At 33.3% G+C, this 23,420-nt stretch overlaps 1 protein-coding gene across 1 annotated transcript in view; it reads right to left on the bottom strand.

Annotated features, from left to right (window-relative positions):
* Positions 1-239: 239 nt before the first annotated feature.
* side-IV (sidestep IV transmembrane protein) overlaps positions 240-23,420 on the bottom strand; it is a 269,014-nt gene continuing 245,833 nt past the window's right edge. Inside the window, exons 10-19 of the mRNA XM_076126889.1 lie at positions 20,533-20,663; positions 19,909-20,068; positions 16,097-16,253; positions 14,613-14,752; positions 14,063-14,199; positions 13,601-13,766; positions 8,007-8,160; positions 6,187-6,368; positions 5,672-5,829; positions 240-5,328 (exon numbers count right to left, since the gene is read on the bottom strand). Coding sequence (XP_075983004.1) covers positions 5,182-5,328; positions 5,672-5,829; positions 6,187-6,368; positions 8,007-8,160; positions 13,601-13,766; positions 14,063-14,199; positions 14,613-14,752; positions 16,097-16,253; positions 19,909-20,068; positions 20,533-20,663 — 1,532 coding nt within the window. The 3' untranslated portion in view covers positions 240-5,181. The remainder of the gene's footprint in view (positions 5,329-5,671; positions 5,830-6,186; positions 6,369-8,006; positions 8,161-13,600; positions 13,767-14,062; positions 14,200-14,612; positions 14,753-16,096; positions 16,254-19,908; positions 20,069-20,532; positions 20,664-23,420) is intronic.

Below are 23,420 nucleotides of genomic sequence, written 5' to 3'. Positions count from 1 at the left end.
TTTGAACGCGCTAATCTCAGGAACTACTGGTCCGATTTCAAAAATTCTTTCAGTGTTAGATAGCCCATTTATCGAAGAAGGCTTTAGGCTATATATCATCACGCTACGACCAATAGGAGCAGAGTACCAATAAAAAATGTTACAAAACCGGGGAAAATGATGACCCATTCTCTCTTATGTGACGCAAGCGAAGTTGCGGGGGCCAGCTAGTTAGGGATAAAGAATAAAACATCAAAATCTTTGATAAATGCTTGACATTGTATTTATTTGGAAACATTTACAAGAAACAATGTTTTTAACAATATTTAAAGTCCCATACTTAGTATGAGTTCGACAATTGACGTTAACCTATGATTTATTATTAATTATTATAAATGTACAATACTTAGCACCGTTAGTACTAAATTAGACTAGATTTTATAATTTCGTTACTTAAATTACAAATTATTTACAATTTTTATACATAATTACAAGTTTTTTCAAAAATTTCGTGGACTGAGGAGTTTGAGTTTTGTAATCCATTGCTCGCTAAGTACAATCTTATGGACAAGTGGTGGTGGAAGAGTTATAAAAAACACGCAATGGATTATAAAATCATTTACATGTTGTACTGCAGAATAGCTATTTCGTTGAGACATAGGAAACCTGGTAAACGTCATATTATTATGTTATTCATCTTAAAAAAAAAAAATGACAAAAAAATTGTGTAAAAATAAACTTTCCAGTATTTCCCTCTGCATATTTTCTTTATACTTTGTTTTTCATATATTAACTAACAAAGTTAACACATAAGTGCTTAATTAAATAAAAAAGATCTAAAGACAAAAATAATTAATTATCCTTCTGTCTCAACGAAACAGCTTCACAAATAACTGAAACTGAAACATTTTATTGTTATATTTTTTACAGAGAACCTTATTAACGTGACTTAATAGTAACAATTGAGTTAACAAACAGATTCGTTAGAACAATTACGTTTTGTTATCTTGAGCAGATGAAATTACACATCGTCTTTGATGTAGAGGCGAGACTCCAGGGATAGCTATAATATATTTAAGAGTATTATCTCTATATTAAATACGTTCATATGCCAAAAATTTAAAAATGCTACAAGAATTTCCATTGCTTTCTTAACTTTTGCACAAATTGTATGTTACAAAGGTAGTTTGAGGGTAGTGGAAAATAAAACCTTAAAAACAATGCTGTTTTCATTATTTATTCTTTTTCAAATTTCAAAAACATCAACAATGTTTGAAAGTGATAAATTTCAGAATATGAATCGTACTTGTAAAAAAATGATTGAGTATTATCTTGTTTCACACTTTGACATTTCTTATGATCAAAACCTGAATGAATAGATTCCCTGTCAGGATTCTAACTTTCAATGAAAAGACAAATAAAATAGTATTAACTATAATTATAATAATATCGATTTAATATCCTATCTCAGTAAAATTATAGCTATCAGTGGAGTCTCAATATTACACACAAAACTTAATTAAACACAGTACTCATATATTTGGTTGCAAAAATAATTTATTTAACTATCCTACGTTAAAAGTTACTAGTTGTTGTCACTTTAAAAATTGTTAAAACCTTTCAAAAAGAAGAGTATTTTTACGAACCCATATCCTATCACGAAGTTTATTCAATGAGAGTTGATAAAATAAAAAACATTATTACGAGTTTATTCGATTATCCAAAACCTGGCACATACCAATTAAACCTTTAGAGACATATTTCAGACTCCTTCAAATACCGGACGAATTAAGATAACTCAGGTCATATTATTATAGAAGACAGCTCAGCTTTTGAAATTTCGCGGCATTAGATCCGAAAAATTGGGCTTAAGAGTTTTCATACGGTCTTTTTAATAATGTTACACATAAAGTGCCATGTCCGCTTTCCACCTACGCACCATTTCTTTAAACTCATAACAATTTATTCTTCGGCCCACCAAAGACTTAAGCCACTGAACTCATTACGTCAAACCGTTCAAATCACACGTCAACACTAAACATGTTTTACTAGTTGTTAAATTGTCGCCGTATAATTCTTGTTAACAAGTTTACAAAGAACAGATCATTACGAACATTCGCGTGTATTGGTAAGAGATTTCGAACATTTCATCGTTTTAAAAGGGAACTTAAAAAAAAAAGCGCCAAATGAGCACTGCATTCTGTCTGAATCCTAGAAAAATCCGTGCTAAGTAGCCGTTATAGATGTCAATTCAAAATCTGAATTTAATGCTTGATATTATAATTTAAAGCTAAAATTTCGGATGTTAAACAGCTACTTCATTTAGTACAGTTGCAGATTAAATGCTCGTAAAATCGTCGATTTAAAAAAGCATTTTGTTTGAATTCTTCAATCATTAAACATTCTTCTATATGTTTAGATGCCTTTTCAAATAGGTATAAGGTTACAACAAAATGTATTGTGACATTCGCTGTATTGCTCGTGAATTAAAGTCTTATAATGTTCTAATCCAACCTGTATCATTACAAGCGAATGCTCGAGGTGACTGACCGACTTTAATTGTATTATGCATGTCATCGTTTGTGTTAACGATGTCTCACGTGTGGCCACATGGGCTATAAAATGACTGGTTATTGATAATGTCATAATGTATTAAGTGTTGTTGATTAATAATTAACGGAACGATTAAATTACAAGTGTTGTGTTATTATTATCTCCAAAAAGACCTGAGTATGAATTTTGCGCAAATCTATATGACTATTTGATATTTTGTATAAATATTTTTAGGTTGACGTTTTTATCAAGATAGCGAATGGAAAGTCTGTCAAATACGACAAAATAATATATGTTGAATAAACTTATCTGGGAAAAATAAATCATCCCTAAAAATTGGGGGAAGCTCGTCAGTTTTAAACAGCTCAGATTCAAGATTTCTTTTAATTTATTTCATAGTTTGCAGTTAAAAACCGTTTAGCAATTTTCTACTATGTGCATAAACCGCGATTATTTAAAAACTTTTCATATATTTGTGCAGATCACATTACTAATATAAAATACGACCACATTTAAAACAGGTGAACCAAAAACCTTTACCGTACATGTTCAAAGCATGACCTCGGTATAGTATTTCTTGAAGAATTTCAACACGTACGATACAATTCTTAAACGCTTTACATCTTGTTACATTTCGAGTATTAGTTCTTTGAATCTTCATGTTCAGTTTAACGATCGTTTATATTACAAACAGAACGCTTAGAGTAATAAAAGGCTTTCGAGTAATTTACAATTGCGTTTAAATTCTTGTTAGTTTTGTATAACATTGTTTAGTGGAATTTTATGTGTGTTACATTTTGTAGAATCGTGTTAATGTCGTTTAAAAGTCGATAATGGATGTATATAACAGTTATTGTAATACTCAGAAATATACTATTGACATTTATTTCAACGAATATACTATGACGTGATTTCAGATTTGCGCAAAATTCGCACACAATAAATTGAGCAGTTTCTAAAATTCTAAATTGATAATTAAACGTTATAGCAATAAAATCATGTTAGTTACAATTTATCAACTCTCATTTAAAGTACTTGTCATTTAATTTTTATTTCAATTTTTTATTAGGTATCAAACTAACCAATAAATAATCGTTGTTCCATTAAAAACCTATTACAGGAAAACAGGACGCTCAATTTACAATGTTATTTGTAATTCTATTCCTAAAGAGCCAAACATACATTTGGAAATATAATCACATTATTGTGCTGCTCTAACCACAATCCACTTGCGCAAAATTCTCTTGTGCAAATTTCATTTGCGCAAAACAGTACGGGCTCTTCAAAACTAGAATTTCGTACTTAAACTACATTATTTACAATATTACGACCGCAACACGTCCAAACCAAGCGTATCACATACAAACACATATTTTGAAATTCATAAAACCTTACAAAAATCTCATTTTCTTTAGACTATAAAAGGAACACAGTCAATACTTATTGTAAAGGGTATTTACAAGGAATAGTTACGACACAACTTATGGCTACACCACGAGAATTGGGCAGACAGAATTTCAAAGTACATTCGTATTAATAAATAAAAGATTCAAGTATATAGAACTATCGGGACTTCATTTGGTAAATTAATCAGCGCCCCTGGCGTCTTTTTAAAGAACTAAATTATGTCAAGTAATATTGACTCGATCATCGGTTGCACTACGGCATGCGTATTGTGTAGCTCAATTGACAATAAGTGTACGTGAATTTGATAGCCACTATGCCGTACATTGCTGCTTTGACGTAACGCATTAGTCGCCATAATTTTAGAGGATAATGTACAGGATATTGACTTTTAAATAGACGTAGTCTGATTTACACAAAAGCCTAGGAAATGAGCCGATTTTGAAGTCTAAATGACTTGAAAATGAAGGAGATTTTTAATAGTTCCAAGTTTTTGAATTTTCATTAGTTTAATGAATATTTTAAACATTTTATTTAACATTTTCATCACACGTAGTATAACTAAAACTGCTTTGTTTATTGTTAATAATATTAGCTCTATTTTAAGTGAATATGTACGTGCTCTATTTGAATTGTACAGGAGTCTTGTGCACGTGTGGAGTTAGTACAGCACGTGCAAAGTTTTCATTGCACACGAATTTTCTAACGCACTTGCTTAATTTGCTTTGTACGTGAAAAACATGTTTTATTATGTTTAGTATCCTTTCTTAAATTTTTCAGATGCATTTGTTAGCGCTATGTATAATTTGAAAATTTACTGTAAACTTTTAAAAATGAAACGATAAGTTTTCTGCGAGCAGCAATTTGGAACAAAATTTCTGAAAAACATATTTTACTATTGGAAATAATCATTGTATCGTTAACTCGAATTTAATATGATAGCTTTAACCAACTGGTTTAACTTTATATGTTATCGGTAGGCTTTTCTTCTTAAACAGTCATTGGATTAAGCGACAAATGTCTCCCATCTCACCTAATGATAAATGACGATGATGACGAGGTTTCATTAGAAGTTGCATATGGTATTGCAACTTCTAATGAAACCTGCTTTATTGCTTTAGTACCCCCAAAATAATCTCGTTACAAGTCTATAAGAAATTAGATTATATTTAAACTAGTAAATCAGGAGTAAATCTTTGTCTGCCTTATAACCCGGTCTGACCAAATCTTGTGGTTCTATACTACTTATATACAGGACTCTTGGACTCGGTGCGAGGTCGTGACGACCTCGGGCCGGAGTCGGTGCGCCGTCAACGATGACGTCACGCCTGTTGCTGAGCTCGGACTGCACGCGTTCACGCCTTTGTTCACGCGACCTAAACTATGGTAAGACTGGAACAAGAGTGTTATGTCAGTAAAAGTCAAAATTGTAAAAGGTTCTGGTATTCAACTTTCAATACTACTATAAGTTTGGGAGATTTGAATAGAAAGAAAGGCTTCGTTTTCCTTGCTAAGTTTTAATATTGCGTCAATGCCGATCTGCAGGCACTGCATGAATAATGTGTTATTTTGAACTTTAAATTATCGACTAGTGTTCCATTTGCTGAGGTTTCCCTAGAAAACTCGGCGTTTCAGAGGCCTTTCTCTTTTGGCACCACTATTTTTCTTGTCCCGATTATATTTAGAACAAGGTAATATTGTTAAAGTACTATAATATATTTATATTTATACTCACACTAGTTAAAGGTATCCTATAATCCTTTTTCCTATAATCTGTGTAGTATGCGCCGCCGTCCGGCTCAGAGCGGACGTCGTCGCCGCTCAGTTTCGTGATCTTGCCGGTAGATGGCGGGCGCTGAAGGCTCATGTACCCATTGGATACTGGCCTCCGTTCTGTGGAAAATTATATTGTTCACAAAACTACTCCTTTATGTAGATTTTATTGATAAATCTCAGAAAAAACGTTTTATTTCCTAGCTTCTCATTGCTTGTAAGAACTAACGATCATACTAATTGAGGAAAGTACTCTTCAAGATCGTCTGTGGGATCATCAAATTCCTATGCTAACAGATCAACATAGATTGAAAGTTTTCTTAGTCACTCAAGGCATAACCTCTCCCTCGGTTAGGAAGAGACCCTCACCTTGCAGTGTGACAGTAACGGGTTGAAAAAAATATCAACTTAAGAAAAGAAGTAAGGAAAAATTTTTTTCTTATGTATTCTTTACAAAGGTTCAAATTTGTAACTCACCATACAAAGAAGGTATAATATCCGGATCAGCATCATCTTCCCTAGGGTCTGCGGTATGTAGGAGCGCTCCCCTCGCCGCCCGCTCCCCTCGCTCCCGTGGCTCCGTACTACTAGCCCTGGACTCCACCTCTTGCTTCACTGGCGTTGGACAGTGCGGAGCTCGTTCTACGTACATTGCTTCACTGTTGGCGAAGGGAGTTATTGAGTACCTTTGTAATTATTCAAGGGAATGGATGTAACTGTAGATTAACATTGACTTATGGCACGTTATGTTGGCGTTTTTTCTTAAGCCGATAGGTAATAGCTTCGAATGACGCTGTTCTTATTTCCATATTTTTGCTTGTATTTGACAGAGAATAATCAGAAACATGTGAAAGGAAAAATTTTACCTTACCAGTTTAAAGCGAGAAAAAAACTTATCAGTGGTGTTCCAGATCTTTGTTATTTGTCACGTTTTGTTATTATTTCTCATATCACTAATCCAATTCGAAATATTACAAGTTATTTTCTATGACCATCTACGACCCTTTGATCGTTGCGTTAACTACTAGACCAACTAAACAGCTTATAACATCAAAGCAGCCTACATAAAATACCTAATCCAATTTTTATCAAGCGAAACCTTCGCTCATAACTGGTTCTAACACATACTCTCTTTGAGCTCACATTTTCCCAGTACACAACCGCTCATTCGTACCGCAAGCGACGATAATTAAATGACCGGTCCATGCCAAAGCTCGTCTTGAATGCGTAAACGGCCACCCATCTAATTACTGGCCGTGACTAATTACGTTAATTAGCTCGCTCTATTGATCCGTGAGCACAGTGTCACACTGACGTGGTTTTGAATTTATGGAAAATTGTGCATCCATTTTCTGTGCTGGCTGCATTAAATTTTAATGGACTGTTAATTTTTTATTGATACGCAATAATTTATTATTGCGTATCAATAATAAATTATTGCGTATCAATAATAAATTATTGCGTATCAATAATAAATTATTGCGTATCAATAAAAAATTAAACCGCTAGACTTACCGGAGTAAAACCTGAGGGACAAAATTGTTGTTTTTACAAATTATAGCTGACCAAGATATGATTACCGCAAGCGCACAATTTTTTTGATGCATTTTTGTTAATATATTGTGATTGGTTTAAAATTAACTAGACTGAACTGATATATTTGAGAGAATTGGTTCTATTACAATTATTATTTTATATCAGCGCAAACAACTTTGAAAGAGTATAAGGTAGTTTTATATATCCTTATAATGCTGCTGCCATCAAGAGCCTATTCTATAATTCTAAGAACATTTTCACTAGTGCTTTGCTACACATTCTTAGTAATATTGTCGTATTTCCTAACATGCTTTAACATTACTCTAAGATCCATTGTATGAAATACTTAGATGTTGAAATGTGGAAAATGTAAGTATTAATTTCAGCTCAATTTTTGAATGATTTAGGAATTGTAAAATCCATCTAAGTATCTGCTTTTCTTATGCTCACGTATGCTCACGTTTTTACGTGAAGTTAAATAGGTCTTGAAATCTGGATAACAGTCATCAGTAGCTAGTTTTTTTATCATTCATGACTACCAGCCGCCAACCAGCTTTACAAGAAAATTTAATCACCAATCCTAGCGGGCGCAGAAGGAACTAGACCACTATACGAGTATTTTACGAGTCAAACTCTTGATACTCAATAGTATCCACTAAAGACATTCTCACAACAGTAGCCCACGAAAAAGAGTTTAATTCACATGTATAAAGATACAAATCAGTCGAGAAACAAACTTCATTATTATTATATGTACTTACCTCAAAGGAGCATGTTTTGCTGGTAAATGCCTGTGTCTTGCGGCATGTCTTCGATATAGCACGGCAAGTACTCCGCATACAGCTGTAGCTAGGAGGGCTGACATGGCTGCTATTGATGCCAAGACTGGTGACATACCGAGGCCGTTGCCTTCACCTGGTGACAATCAATTTATTAGTATGACCAATAAAATTTATACAGTTTTTTTCTCAAAAAATATATTATAGACGGAATTTTATATGTACTTAAAGATTATTTTGTTTGTAAACATGTACTGCATTAACATTTTTTATCACACAGCAAGCTTTCTTTAAAGTGTTATGCCTCACTGACTGCAATAGGACAAAACCCCCTTTGCAGAAATTCGGGTCTATCTTAGAAATATAACTTTTGAGGCTTACTATCATAGTTATCAATAAATTTCAAGATGTTTTGTGGTGGGGCGGTAGTATTACATGCTACTACACAATACTTTTGCCACCAAAAATCAGTGGCCTTCAAAAATCAATTTTATAATCGTATACGAGTCGTTCTTGAAGAACGTTTCATTTGACAATAGTAGGCATTTAATCGAAGAGAAAAGTTGAATATAATCTTAAAAATTTAATTAATTTTATACCACAGTCTAAAATAATAACTTTCCCACGAGAAGCAAGTTGGAACTTATAAAAGCTTCTGAACCGGATATAGCGACTTGATTATTCATAAGAGCTTTTTACAAGTCTATGTGAATTAAAAATCAAACTTGCAGTTTTCATCGATAATAGCGAAAGTTTTATAGGTATTCATTAAGATTCTTTATTGGCATATGAATAAGTTAAATTACTACTTAAACTCTGATAACTTCCACTGGCTATGTTTAATAAATGTGAGAGCACATTTTATAACTTATAACTTGCTTGATACACCTATTCTACTAACCTGAAGTAACTACTCAATTGGCATAAGCCGAACAAGTGCAGTAATTGCTTCGAGTCGGTTTTGTTGTTTGATAAAATCCTAACTTATTACCCAAACATATGTGTAGCGTAACTTAAGTTGTAGTAGTATGTGGTAATTGAAATAATGAAGACGGGAAATGTGGAAAGTTGGACCTTAAGACTTATATCGCAGTAGGTAGTAACTAGTAGGAATTTTCTAAAAAAAAAAAAATTGCAAGATTTTGGCAATGACAGGGCGCCGTTATGGAGTATTGGAATTGTACACTAGGCCATGATTTGTATATTTCTATGCTTGTAAAGTCCATCAAACTATTTCTTTAAGTGGCAGTTTATACTTAAAATTTTACATTAAAAAGAAATTCCCGATGGTCCCTCGGGTCTTATAAAAACGTTCATAGTTCCACTTTGATCAGAACTTAACAGTCAAAGCAGAAATAGTTTGAAAAGAAAATTCATTCATTGTTTCTTGTTATTGCAGTGGCAAAAGAAATGCTTTACTTGTTACAAACGGAATTGTTGAAGCTAAGAGTTTTGTACAAATTAACTGTTTTATTAACCTTTTTTCACTTGTGTTTGCGGTTTCGTGTGCATTCGAGTAGAGGTGTACGAAATATTTGCTTTAGAATATTATGTTTCTGAGTTTTTAGAAGAGTAGCTTTGAATGGCTTGTCTTAGTTTCGTTTATAATGACGATAATAATATCTACCAACTTTTGTTTTATCTACAAATTATTGATTTACAAGTTTAGGAACGAAGGACACAAATTAAGGCAAGATAATACCAAAAAAATCTGTGATCCAAACATTTGTATTAATTAAAAGATATCTCAATACATTCTTTAATAGCGTATGTAACGAAAAGATAGGTTTCTTTTGGTCATCGGAAATTTGTAACAACTAACCTCGAAATACAAAAACATAATTATTTTAACGTTTAGATCTCGTGTTCTCTGTCATGTGGATTTGGAGTTACAGAATTACTTATGAATATCACTTAAATTAAGAGGCATTGGAGCATCCACTCTTCACATAACCCGTTTAATTACTTAAAAGTGTGATGCAATACAAAAAAGAGTTAGAAACAACCGCCTGAGAGTTCTTTAGAACAGTCTTTGAAGGTATGCAAGGTCCCCAGCCCGCAATTGGCCAGCGTGGTAGACTCAACGTTTAACCCCTTATCCCAGGAATGAGACATTAAAGGGTTAAAATTCCTAACCCGCACTTAGCCAGCGTGGTAAACTCGAGCCTTAACTCCTCCCTCATTCCCGGAGAAGACCCTTGCCCAGCAGTGAGACATGAATAGTTTAAATTTATTTATTAAATAACTTATTAAAACCAAGCAACATAAAGCCCAACAATTTCCAACAAAAAACTATAACAAGCTAACTTTAAATAAAAATGTGAAGTGTGACAAATGTAGGTTTTTCAAAAATTATAATTTAAAACTATGAACACGCCATTTTTAATAGAAACGTGAGCGTTTGGACGCGATATGCAAATTGTTTGAGTGAAGGTGCCAACTAAGTCATAAAGAATAAAGAACAAATTTATTCCGTTTTAAATATGTATGTTAAAGTCTTATAAAGAGTAAATAAACATAAATAATTGATGGAGATTTCAATTAAATATTTGTTCGGCTTAAGTAATAAGTATGCATGTACCTTATTGTACATTTATCAAATTTCTGTATAGATTTGTCAATCAAAACTAAACTATTATAAGAATAAAAGTATATTTTTCAGATAAAAGTTCGATAATATAATTTTAACTCGTTAAAATTTACCATTTACGTTTTTGATATAGCAGTATTTTGAAGAACTTTGTCTATGGCTACCTTAAAAAAAAATGCCATACTACAAACCAGTCACATTTTAAAATACTTGACTAATAGACACAACTAAATTGAGTTTTTCATAGAGGTATTGGTAAATAAATTGATAAGTTAAGAACTGCAATATTAGTATCAAAACCTAAAACACTAAAACGAACACTCGAATATCAAAGAACAATTACAAAATTACTATGTAATTGAAAATTCAATTCCATTTACATGAGAAATCATTTCGCTTCATCCAAGCAAATGTAATAAATGAATGTTTATTCAAAACATTCATCAAATATCTAATCTTAGTGATGTAGATCTTAGCGATTCATTAATATTACAATTCACCTGTCGAGCCATTGTGGTTATCTCTTACGTAGTATCTTGGACTAAAAGGTTTCGTTTAATTAATATAATCTTTGCAAAATTATTTATGTGGCTGTAATTTTTAGTTATTAATTTGTTCATCACTTACCACTGGTTTCAGAGGTATGTTTAGCGATAGTTCACCTATTCAATAGTGTTATTTTTTGCAACCGGGCATTGGTAAACGGTTTGTGAGTTAAGGAGCCATTGACGTAGTCAGTCTATTGATTGGTAGCCGCTTAGTGTAATTAGAACAAGGTGTTTTTGGAAGCATTTAAACAAGAGTCCCAGTTCTCGTAAAAAGATTTTAGTCATAAAAATTCTATTTCGAATTACTATACGATAAGACTACGATACTATTATACTTCCCTACCTATTTATATTATTATGTATGTATACGACACTATATTAGTCAGTTAAACGCATTGTAAAGATCAGAAAACAAAGAAAAAGCAGAAAACCTATTTACATTTACTCACTGCAGTCCATTCATTCACGTCTCACAACACAAAGTCAATTGCAGAACGAGAAATTAAAATATGTATGGCCATTTGGATAGCGTGACCAGCTTATTACTTTCCAGGAATGCAGAATTAAAGCATTAAGCTCCAGGCATAGCCGGGTCGCTTTTATTATAGTACTCCCTACCTGTGTGCCTTTGACTTCTCGTTTGAATTCAAAGGTATTTATTATGGGGTTAAGCTTTAAACCAACGCAGTTATGGTATTGAAGTTGCTGTTTAAGGGAGAATTATATGGGGGATGAAATTGCATGCTTGAATTAAGTCATAAGGCTTTATTTTATCGAGACTGGTCTTTATGCAGTATGCCGATAAAGTTAGGATATAAATTATCGAGTTTTATATTTGCATAAACATGCTGTAGTGTTGAAAGATTAGGCTTTATTTTAATCTTAAAACGTAGAGTTGATTTGAGACGGACCGCCTAATATTTATTTATTTAAACTTTATATACAAATTTGTATAAAGGCGGACTTAATGCCAGGGGCATTTTCTGCAAGTCTACCTTCATATATCAATGGAATATCATACATTTACAAAAGTTACTACATTCGGACAGTAAAAACCTAAATATTAACTAATATCCTAATTAATACTTCATTGACATCAGAATAATATAAAAAAAAATAATCACTCGTCTGATAATCTAGTAGAGAGTTCCTTGTATCCAATGTTTACGGCTATCAGAGGCATATAAAATTTGGAATTCAGAACATCAGTGACCCCTAAGGCGCTTAACACACTGCCCCGCACCACGCAGCGTAGCGCGTGAATGCGTGTTCGAACGTTGCTTGTAAGTATCTCCGTTTGTATGGAAAACACGCACAGTCTAACACACAGAAAATGCATCCACGCGCGTTCATGCGGATCACGCGCATACACGCGGAGAAACATGCACCCCCGAGCGTAGGTGCGGGGCGAGACGCAAGGTATGGCACACCGAATCCCGCAGTGCCGCGCGTGATTTTTATCAAGACTATCGTGATGCTCAGTACTGCACGACCACCACAGAGAACGGCGAATAAATGAGAGCCACCGTGCGTGAATCTACAAAACACACCTACGCTCGTGAGTGCGCAAAAAACCCGCACGATGATGCAGATCTGCACTCCCGCAGGAACGCGCGTAGGTGCGTCGACACGCAATATGCAGCATGATGCGGGGCAGTGTGTTAATCGCCTAAGCTCTATACAACTAATGATAGCGTGTTTGCTGTTGCAAATTTAATTTTGGAAATACACGGAACTTAACTAAAGTCGTTATGCATTCCAAGGCTCTCTAATAAGTTGTTGGATTGCACTTAAAGTGTAAAATTATATAATAGTTATAAAATGTGTTACTAGACTCTTTGAAAAGCTTATCACATCGTCTAAGTAAACCACTCAGACCGCTCAGTACTATTTGCACTCCATAAGAGGTGTGAATTGAGCACTTTGGTATTGTAAGAGCTCGAATTAGATCACAAATAGGTAAACAGTATTGAACTAAGGAACGTGACTGTGTGGGCGTGGTTTTGGAGCGTGAGAAATACTTATTTGGATTATCTAATTGGATAGAAGCAAGTATATGATATTATTGAAATTGTATTGTGTTATGTTTAAACCAAATTGTTTACTGTTGTTTAGTTTATTTATGAAATTGGGATTTTATTGACAATGATTTGATTACAATGTTTCTTTTTGCATTTTATTTTTGCCGATAAATAAACAAATATGATTATTAATATTTTAATGACACTATTGTTTAATTTTTTTAGCAATAAATTAATACGTACGTGTATGTGTATTGGTCAAATTACTTAGACACACTAGTGAAAGTCACTAAGCAATGACTATGTCAATATATGACTGTCTGACCTATAGCATCAAGCCCTACCTTTGTGCAGAAATTATATGAAAGAATGAAAAGGTTGGTATTTCTTAAAATAGTGATACTATAATTTACGTACCAGTAAACTTAGCTTGTCCCTTCAACGTGACTGTTTCTATTGTAGAGACATCACTGCGTCCTTTAGCGTTGACGGCGTACAAGTCGATCCTGTAGCTCACTCCTGGTGGAAGACCTCGGATCTCGAAGTATGGAGGGGTTCGATTCGTTGAGACATTGTAGCGGACCTATGGCAAGATATAACGATTGAGTTTTTAGGGCTTACATGGATTCAAGTGGACTATTTTTCAGAAAAAAAAGTCATGTTTGGCATTACAGTATTAGTATCGCAAAGAAAAATGCTTTATATTGACAAATATTTTGATCAAAAAAACTTTTCCATCTAATACATAGCAGACCAAAACAGGGTAACTATGTAATTAAGATATTATAGAAAAAATATAGTTTTTAGTGTTATATGTATGTATTTTGAAATTTTTGTTGGATTGTAAAATGGTTTTTGTAATATCAGTTTGATTCTTACAATAAGTGAGGGTAGTTCCAGCAGCTCCATGAGGAAGGTCTGGGGAAGGCCACCATCGAAGTTCTCCACACACTCGACGTTCAATGAGTCTATGTTTTGATTTGCTACTGTGCAGTTCTGAAGGTGGAATGGACGACCTGGGGAAAAGAGTGCACATTACATATTTCTTCAGTTTTTTTATCCAATGCAACAGCCAAAAATATAGCGGTAAAGTAAAAATGACGGTCAACAGACAAATTTATTAATAGTTTTATGAAGAAACAGATTTGCCTGTACTACATAAATGTCAAGTACACAAAAGTGGCTTTAGCGCTTTATTTATATGTATAAAGAAACTGGCCGTATGTAGTGTTTCTTTTTAAATATGCTGGGTAGAAATTTATATACGTGGAAGATTTTAGTAATTTTTGATCCTTATCCAAGAAGGAGTAGTTTACCAGTGATTCGAGTTTTATGTAGGGCGAAACACTGTCAACCTCCTTAAATATCCTTTTAAACATCACATTAGATTCAAAGATTCATTCTAAGTGATAGAGTTGTCTAATCTTACCTGCAGCGACTAACTGGAACAAACATGGCACCTTCTGCTGCCCTACAGCATTCTCTCCATAGCAGGCCAAAGTTCCATACTCCATGTCAGTCGTTGGAGTGTAGTTCAATGTGGAAGTGTGACCGTGACTGCTGTACAACCTGTATAAAAGAAATGAACTAATCATATTTTTGTCTTCCTTTCGTTTCAAGGTGTATAAAATACTAGCTGACCCGCGCAACTTCGCTTGCGTCACATAAGAGAGAATGGGTCAAAATTTTCCCCGTTTATGTAACATTAACTGGTACTCTGCTCCTATTGGTTGTAACGTGATGATATATAGCCTAAAACCTTCCTCGATAAATAGGCTATCTAACACTGAAAGAATTTTTCAAATCAGACCAGTAGTTTCTGAGATTAGCGCGTTCAAACAAACAAACAAACAAACAATCAAACAAACAAACAAACTCTTCAGCTTTATAATATTAGTATAGATAGGAGGCAAGCACGTTGTTTTATATTCGAAACATTAAAAAAAATTGAGGTGAAAAGATACTGATAGGCTTAGCCACTCGGAGGTAGCCAGTACCACGACCCTGAACCAATGTCGACTACTGACAACTGGCTAGCTATCGAAGAATTTTGTCTGAAGCGTTCAGCGTCAATGGACGGAAGACACTATTTTTGCAGTACACTTTAAATGTCAAACTACTCGAAAGTATCGGCTGTACAGAATCGTGCTACAGTAGGAAATATATTATTATAAAAATGTGTTTTAATATTCTAACAATTATTTCCTATAGTATTGTTTATTTCAACAGGAATGTTTTAAACACTTCTAATGCAGAGTTTATTGTTTCCAATTTAGTTTACAAAGTAGTCAGCTTTAAGAACAATAAATTGTTAAAGTACAAACTTTGTGACAGTTCTTAAGAGTTTGTTTCGATACCTAATTAGAAGTAAGTATACGTTTGTTTCTTGGCAGTTTTATTTATTATTTTCCAACTAGGAACAAAGCAATTGCTTAAAATGAAAGAGAAATACAATTTGAAGTCGCTGTCAACAAATTTTATTCGGGAACTTGAGGAATACCTTGGCTTTAACTTTTATTTCTTCCGAGTAATATTTTTAAAGTCAATGATTTAAAAAAAGGAAAAAAAACCTGAAGACATAAAACAAAGAGCCCATTCACATGACAATCGCCAATCGCGCGTTTTGTTAACGAGCTTTTACAACTACAATCATTTTAATATTATAATGCAACGGGTCTTATACGTGATTGAAAATTTAAAGGTTAAGATACCTTATTTGCTGCCCGACGTTTCAACGTTCAACGTACAATCATTTTATTCAAGCCGTACACATGCTAACACGCATTAGCAAAAACGCGCGTTCAACGCATATTATGTGAACAGACTCAAAGAATGCAGGCGATAAGAAAGTTTCAAATATGTATAACGTGTATGCAGAAAGCATTTTAACATTGTTTTTGGCATAGTACTTACTTTGGTGGTAGTTCCGTCTGCTCCCCAGAATTGTTAAACGTCCAATGAAAGGACACTAACGCTGGGTTGGCGTCAACCGAACAGTGTAATGATACCGTCTCCTGTTTCAGAGCCCCGAAGAGTTCGCCATCTCTTCTCTCTGCACAAACTGGAGCGTCTGAGGAAATGAAAAGTCTTTGAGAACTCTGAAAAAGTTATATATTATAGAGAATTGTCATCTCGTAGAACATAATGCCTTAGAATGATTCGCCTTCATACCAAGTGCAACTGCCCAGCAAGATGACAAGGGCTTTTGAAACCACTTCAAATATGGTGAGATAATTGTTTTTTTTCTATTGAAACTTATTACTGTCCCACTGCTGGTTTTCCCCTCGAATTGAGGGTTAGGCTTCGAGTTCAAAACTAATCTATTACGCTGTAAATTTTCTCTTCACCTGTTTATGAGTAAAATCGTAACCGACGTTATGTACATACACATAATTTGTTGTCTATCATATCTTGAAGACAAAAAGTCTTATAAACAACCAAAAAGTGCAAAAAAATCAAAGGCGACGATCTCAAAAGAAAGTTTTAATTAAATTTCCTAGAAGAAAGACAGCGAAGAACTCGGCCATCGTTATAAAAGTGCAACACAATGCACACTTAGAGTACTTTTAACGACAACTAACTGAAGACGGGGCAGTGAGAGTAAGTTTAGCTGAGCTTGATACTAAGAATCAGTTTGTTTTGTTGCAGTCGTAGGTCATATAATTTATGGATTTTGTGTCTGGTGGTTTATGTATTGGATCATGCCTATGTATAGATTATTTTCCTTGCTTTGGTTCATATTTACACTGTATTCGACTTTAAACTTGATATCAGCAAAGCTAATTCTAATATGTTCCTATTTTTCAAAGCAATGAAAAATAATTTTAAAAGATATCGTCACATTTTCAAATAATCAAAGAAAAGTTCGGATATAAAATCTTTATCAATGTCATTTTATACCAGCAAGGAAACAGCCATCTTATTTGAAGTCAAGTCTTAATCCTTATAAAGGAAGCGAAAATCAAGGTCACGAACTACACCACTAAAATCTTAATCTCATCCATTGAATACAATATAAACGTGTACCAATCCTAATCCCAGCTTAAGAGTACCCTAAGCCACAATTTCCTCTATATTAGAATATTTTAATAAGATTCTTTGGGGCTTATTTTTGCTCTCACACAACTTTTACCCATCTGGAGGCCATTAAACAGACTCCTATTTATATAAAAGGACAATTTCGGGGTCCGACGTGCAACCCCTCATCCATTTTGCAAGTAAATTGCATTTTCTCAGGTTTTTACGCTGCTTCCGCGGTTGACGGAAACAGCGACGATTTTACGGGACCCCCAGGGGAATTTTAAGGCCTCTTTGTTTAGCAACGACGCAACAAATTTTAATATAATTTTGTTGAGTTTAAATGATAATATTCTGGGTGTTTCGTAGTGTTTGCTTTCAAGATTCGTTACTGTATTATTTTTAGTTTGTTTAATCTATAATTATGGAAAAACTATAATCTGTTAATTTTTTTCGGAAACATGGTAATTACTACTATAAGAAATATGCTACCGTAATTGATATTGATTTAGTATTAGAGTATTTTATTTAGATTTTAAATCTTAAATTTCAAGTGAGAACAAAATTAAATTTAAGTAGGTTTCGTCATAAGAAAACCCATCCTACATTATATAAAGAGGTATTCATACAATGTAAGACCAAAATAATCGTCTCGCCATCTAAAATCATTGCTCTTTATTCAGAATTCATACGATAATAACGCAAACTATTTATCTCTTGCTTTGCAACTGTCTCAACATCTTTCCCTAAAGCATTATTCAAACGAACCGAATGCAGTCCCCAAGCAATCTAACTGACTCTAAAATTTTGTTAACCGAGAATGGAACCAAGTCAGGGCTGGGAGTTGATAAATATGGGGATACAATTGAATTAAGACTTGAGGGTTTTGAGAAAGAAGGTCGTTTGTAAAGCTGTTTATGAGGTGGTAAGTTTTTAAAAAATTTGGGGTTGGGTTTTCTATTAGCATATTGAGGGAAGAAGTTAATTTTTGTAGTTATTTTTTGGTAACCACGGTTTTTTAATATACTGATTTTATTTTACGAAAATTAACTACCAAATAATATAATATACCTGCTAATGGCAACAAGAAAGTTAAGGTTCCGATTTCTTATTAGTTATACACGTGGACCACGTCCTATGCAATCAATTGTTATTTCAATAAAATTGAATACGCATTCACTTGATTGGAGGCAATTTTATTTTCCTACTTTGCTATACGAAACAAAAATTATTCCATTCCATTACAGTTCAATAAATAAGACAACGTCTAATCAGATAATTGTAACTTTAAACTTCCAATACAAACGGCAAAATCTATCCAATTTGTTTCCAGATTTTCTTTATTCAGAACCATACGAAATGAAATCTCTCGGTTTCCCCCATGACTCTTTTATTTTATTATTCAATGGGACAACTAAAGCCAACATTTTACTGGGCATGGGAGATTTTACTTTTTTATACGAACCAAAACGTGCATGTCTTGATTAAATATTCATTTTGGTTTTTCTTTCCCTATACGTAGCTGGATTTTGTTTACTTTGTATTCCTTTACTGCAACTACGGAGTTGCTTTAGCAACATTTTATCTTAAATAGAGCTTATTTTAACTATGGTAGGCTATTGAATAAATTGTACGTTAGTTTTCACTGGTCCTTATAAAACAAGTTGAACAGAATTTTGGCGAATTAACGATTCACGGATCTTGACTGTTACAAGAAGATTGACGGCCAGTTTCACAGTCAGATAACGTATCCAACGACAGAACATGGAAAAAATTCCACTTGATAAACTTTGAGAAATGGTGAAACCGGTCGTTATAGGAAATAATTATTTATGGAGCAAAACCATGTCTTGATGGAAACCTCAACATATATAGTCAACATAGTCCCAATTTTCCACATACTACATTCCTTATCCATCATAATAATCTATTTTATTCAAATAATATCTCGATAATTTATTTAATTTTTAGGTGGTTTTGTAATAAATATCGTGAACTCTTCAGTACTTTACAAATATTGTAATCTTCGGCAACCCTGTTGTAAGTCCCCTATGACATTCGCATCTGCACTAATGCCAGTTCCTGAGATAGCGTCAAGGCATGTGCCACTAGTACCTATGTGCCGCAACTTTGTGCCACTTCGTTAGCACAAGTTCTGTGATATTTTGTTTGTTTGTATGTGCAGTGAGATATGCAGAGTTTTTGGTTTAAGACAGGTATATGCAAATTTGAATTATTTGATGTTGTGATTTGTGTTCGTCACATTACTTCTCTGGTCATGTTACGACTATGTCACAATCGCAGATTTTTAGTTTAGTTAATTCCTCAAGTGGAAGTGGAGATACGAATTTTCATATCATAGACAGTATCAAATTATATGACATTCTGCAAAATCTTGCTAAAGACGTGGACTTAGAACCAACCATCTTGTTTTAAATTTTAAGAAAAGACTATCGAATTACCTAGCCTTAAATGAGCTTTAATTTATTGCAATTTGACGAGCTGAATCACCTCTTTGTACATATCTTTGGTCGTCAAAATATTGAAAACAATTCTATAAATATAGAATTTAAACTCACTCTCATTTATGCTATGTTCATATGGAAGTGGAGTCAGTCTTTCTAAAATTGCTCTTCTCTCTTTAACTCCAGCAGAGATCCATAACACATCAGATTATTAAAGGCCTATATTAAAAGCTAAATACTCACATCGAACCAACAAAGTGACAGGATTGCTGGTGCCTTTCCCCTCGCTGTTGGCCGCCATACAAGTGTAATCTCCCGCCGCCGCCCGCGTGACACTCTGCAGCACCAAGCTTTGTGCGCTCAGGATAATGCCGGCGCCCTCGTTGTGATAGATCTCGGTATTCTGTAGGAATTCATATATGAAATTTATATGGCTTGAAATCGTCAAGTAAAATGAAAAGTATTAATATTTTTTAATTCATTTGTAAAGATCTATTATCTGTTTTTAGTCAAAATTTATCAATGATTTCATGTTTTAGTGTAGATATCGGTAATTTTAAATAAAATAAACTAACAAAGTATTCATGAGTTCAGAAGTTTAAACTTGTCTTGTTACTATAAAGCTTTTTAGGTATGATATTGTTTGGAGGCTGCTAAGGATGATATTTACTGATATCACTATGTGCAATGCGTTCGTAATATTATATTGTACTAGCTATGAAAATAAAAAATCAACATTTGATGATTTATTGAAAAACAAGACAATGAAATGTATTTAAAGACATAATGTATTTATTTAAATACACCATTTTTCTACAGCAACCAATGCAAATTAACAAGAAGTATTCAAGTTTTATTTTTACTTACACCATGGAACCACACTAAACGATGAGTCTTGGGATTTGCTTTGACAGTGCACTCGAAGTACACGTCATCACCTTCCTTGATCTCATCAGGGTTGAGATTGGAGCCCATCTTTAGGTCCACTATAGGAACATCTGTGGAAGAAAGGTATAATTAAAGTGGTGTTGATAAATGTACCTATTGTTGTACTGTAGGTTGTACTGTAGGTAAAGTAGTAATTTTAACTCATTCGTATGCTGATAAATCATAGACTCAAGGTCTAAACCCTCTCCCTCGTTTGGGAGGAAACCCTTGTTTTTCTTGTTAAATGAGTATTTTAAGCAAAAACACGTCATTCTGCTATTTTTGGTGTTATAAGAATAGCATAGAATTTTCAGTAGACTGTGCAGTTAGTAAACTCATAACATGAACTAAAAGATCTCGAGAGTGCAAGTAAAAAGAACTCCAAAGTATATTCCTAAATATATATTTCTTTATCATTAAGATACATTATTTTTTCATCATAAAGTCAAACTAACTGCACTGAAACAATACTCAAATATTTCATAAAATAACACACTTCAGTTCATCAAAACGAAATTGCAATATCGCTACAAAAATATTGATTCTATCGATTCATAACATCTCAATTTAAAGTAAGCTGTATAAAGGCACTTCTAACTCTTATAGTTGAAGAAAAACAATGTTTGAACAAAGAAAGTTGGAACAAGTTAGAAGTTATCCAATCACAAGTTGAGTATGAGAATTAGTGAGATGATGATAGAGTAAGGTTGCCAGATTTTGATACTGTAAATGTACAACAAATAATTCTGAAATTGTTTTATTGCAACTATTATTTTTTCATATTTAAGTCACTTATGTAAATCTACAACAAATAATCCTGAAAGTGTTTTATTGTAACTATTATTTTTTTTATATCTAAGTCACTTAGATAAACAACATAAATTGAATTTATTGTTTATATTTTCTTTGTGACCCGCGCAACTTCACTTGCGTTACATAAGAGAGAATGGGTCAGAATTTTCCACGCTTTTGTAACACTTTTTTACTGTAATTACTCTGCTCCTATTGGTCGTAGCGTGATGATATAAAATATGCTTTTTTTTCACGAAAAATATTCTTAAAATTATTTATATATCTTGTTATAACGAAGTCGCGCTAAGGCATATCCGCCATTAAAACAGTTGCCATGACAACGGAATTTTGTTAATTTAATGTCATTATAATATTGATTATTCGCGACTTCGTTCGCCACCTGAATTTTCCCGGGAAATGCGTCATTTTCCCGGGGTAGAAAACAGCCTATGTCCTTTCTCGGGTATCAAAATATCTCCATACCAAATTTCATGCAAATTGGTTCAGTAGTTTAGGCGTGATTGAGTAGCAGACAGACAGACAGACAGACAGACAGAGTTACTTTCGCATTTATAATATTAGTATGGATTATAAGTTAATATTTTTGAGTTATATTATTTTACTCGTAACTTATCTTTATTGTACCCTATAGCTTATAGTGTGATATAGTCACCTAGCGGCGAATATATCGCGCTATCAATTAAATTATTTCATGAGAATATATAAGTAACCTCGTGAAAGAAATTAAATAAGCATGTCGTGTCAAATCCACATATTTATAATGGACCAATTTTGCTGTTTTCTTTCTCGTTGATCTGTTATACCCACGGTCCCACGGATAAGTAAATTTTACACACATTACTTAGTAAACCTCAATATTTTATATCACAACACAATCATACAAACAAAATAATTTAGTTATTCTAAAATAAATACAAATTAAACCACAAAATTCAACAAATTTCGCTGACATCTACTACATTGTATTTACAACAACATTTAACCAACTATCTACATCAGAATTCAACCATTTACCAACCCTCCAAACAGTCAAATTATAACTTGTTAATACAGTGGTAGGGACACGTGTTCAAAAACCAAACTCGATGTTTAGTTTAGAATTAGTTTTTTCATTACAAGCTCCCGAAGGCGTCCTATCAGTGAAGTTTACAAGAGAATACATGTTCCAGCACTTGTATTACATGATAATTTGTACAACGAAATATTGAAGAAGTTGTATTTTGTTTTAAAGTTAATATTTCTTATTAAACTTGTTGGAAGCTTTTGCTGAAAGGTGACTGACATTTGGAGTATGTTCACATGATGTACTAAGTAAGATTTATTCGTGACTGTGTAATGAAATATTTTCTGGAACATGTAGTGATTGTATTACAAAAGCAACGGTAAATAATAACTAGTTTAAAGCAAACATATCGATTTTTCAAAATCAAAAGTATAACTTCAATGTCGTAATACGCCAAAGCCTTCAAGAAGTACTTTCTATGTTATTAGATGCCTTGTTACTCACTAAGAGCCCCCCCATTCGCATTCATCAAGAACATACACATTTCAATAGTATTTTTATTATTCAAATAAATCGTTTCTCGCGTTTCATATAAAACATAACAGACCCAATCAACAAATAATATCAATATTTTTATATCAATATTTTCAAACATAATCCCACACTATCCTCCACTATCTTTTCAAGAAAGAAAACCTCAATAACCTCACATTTCTCAATAGCAAACATTCTCAAACAAACCAGTAGAAAAAAAACAATTGAAAAACACAAACATGCTATTTCAAACGCACATATTATTTATCTTATCTCTATTTTACGCGAGATATGCACTTTTAAAATAGCTCATTAATACGTTTTCCACAAACAAAGTAGGTTTAGACCAGCATCAATACTCACAATGCACATTAAGCCTCGATTTATTTCAAACATAATCCACACATTCCTACTCTATTTACTGAAGGAAGGACACTATTATAATCACCCAATATACAACATACATTGACAAACAAAA

This window comes from Anticarsia gemmatalis, chromosome 19, assembly GCF_050436995.1.
Source record: "Anticarsia gemmatalis isolate Benzon Research Colony breed Stoneville strain chromosome 19, ilAntGemm2 primary, whole genome shotgun sequence".
In the NCBI taxonomy this organism is placed as follows: domain Eukaryota; kingdom Metazoa; phylum Arthropoda; class Insecta; order Lepidoptera; family Erebidae; genus Anticarsia; species Anticarsia gemmatalis.
Note: the sequence above shows the minus strand (reverse complement) of the source record. Positions and strands in the feature narration are given on the sequence as shown.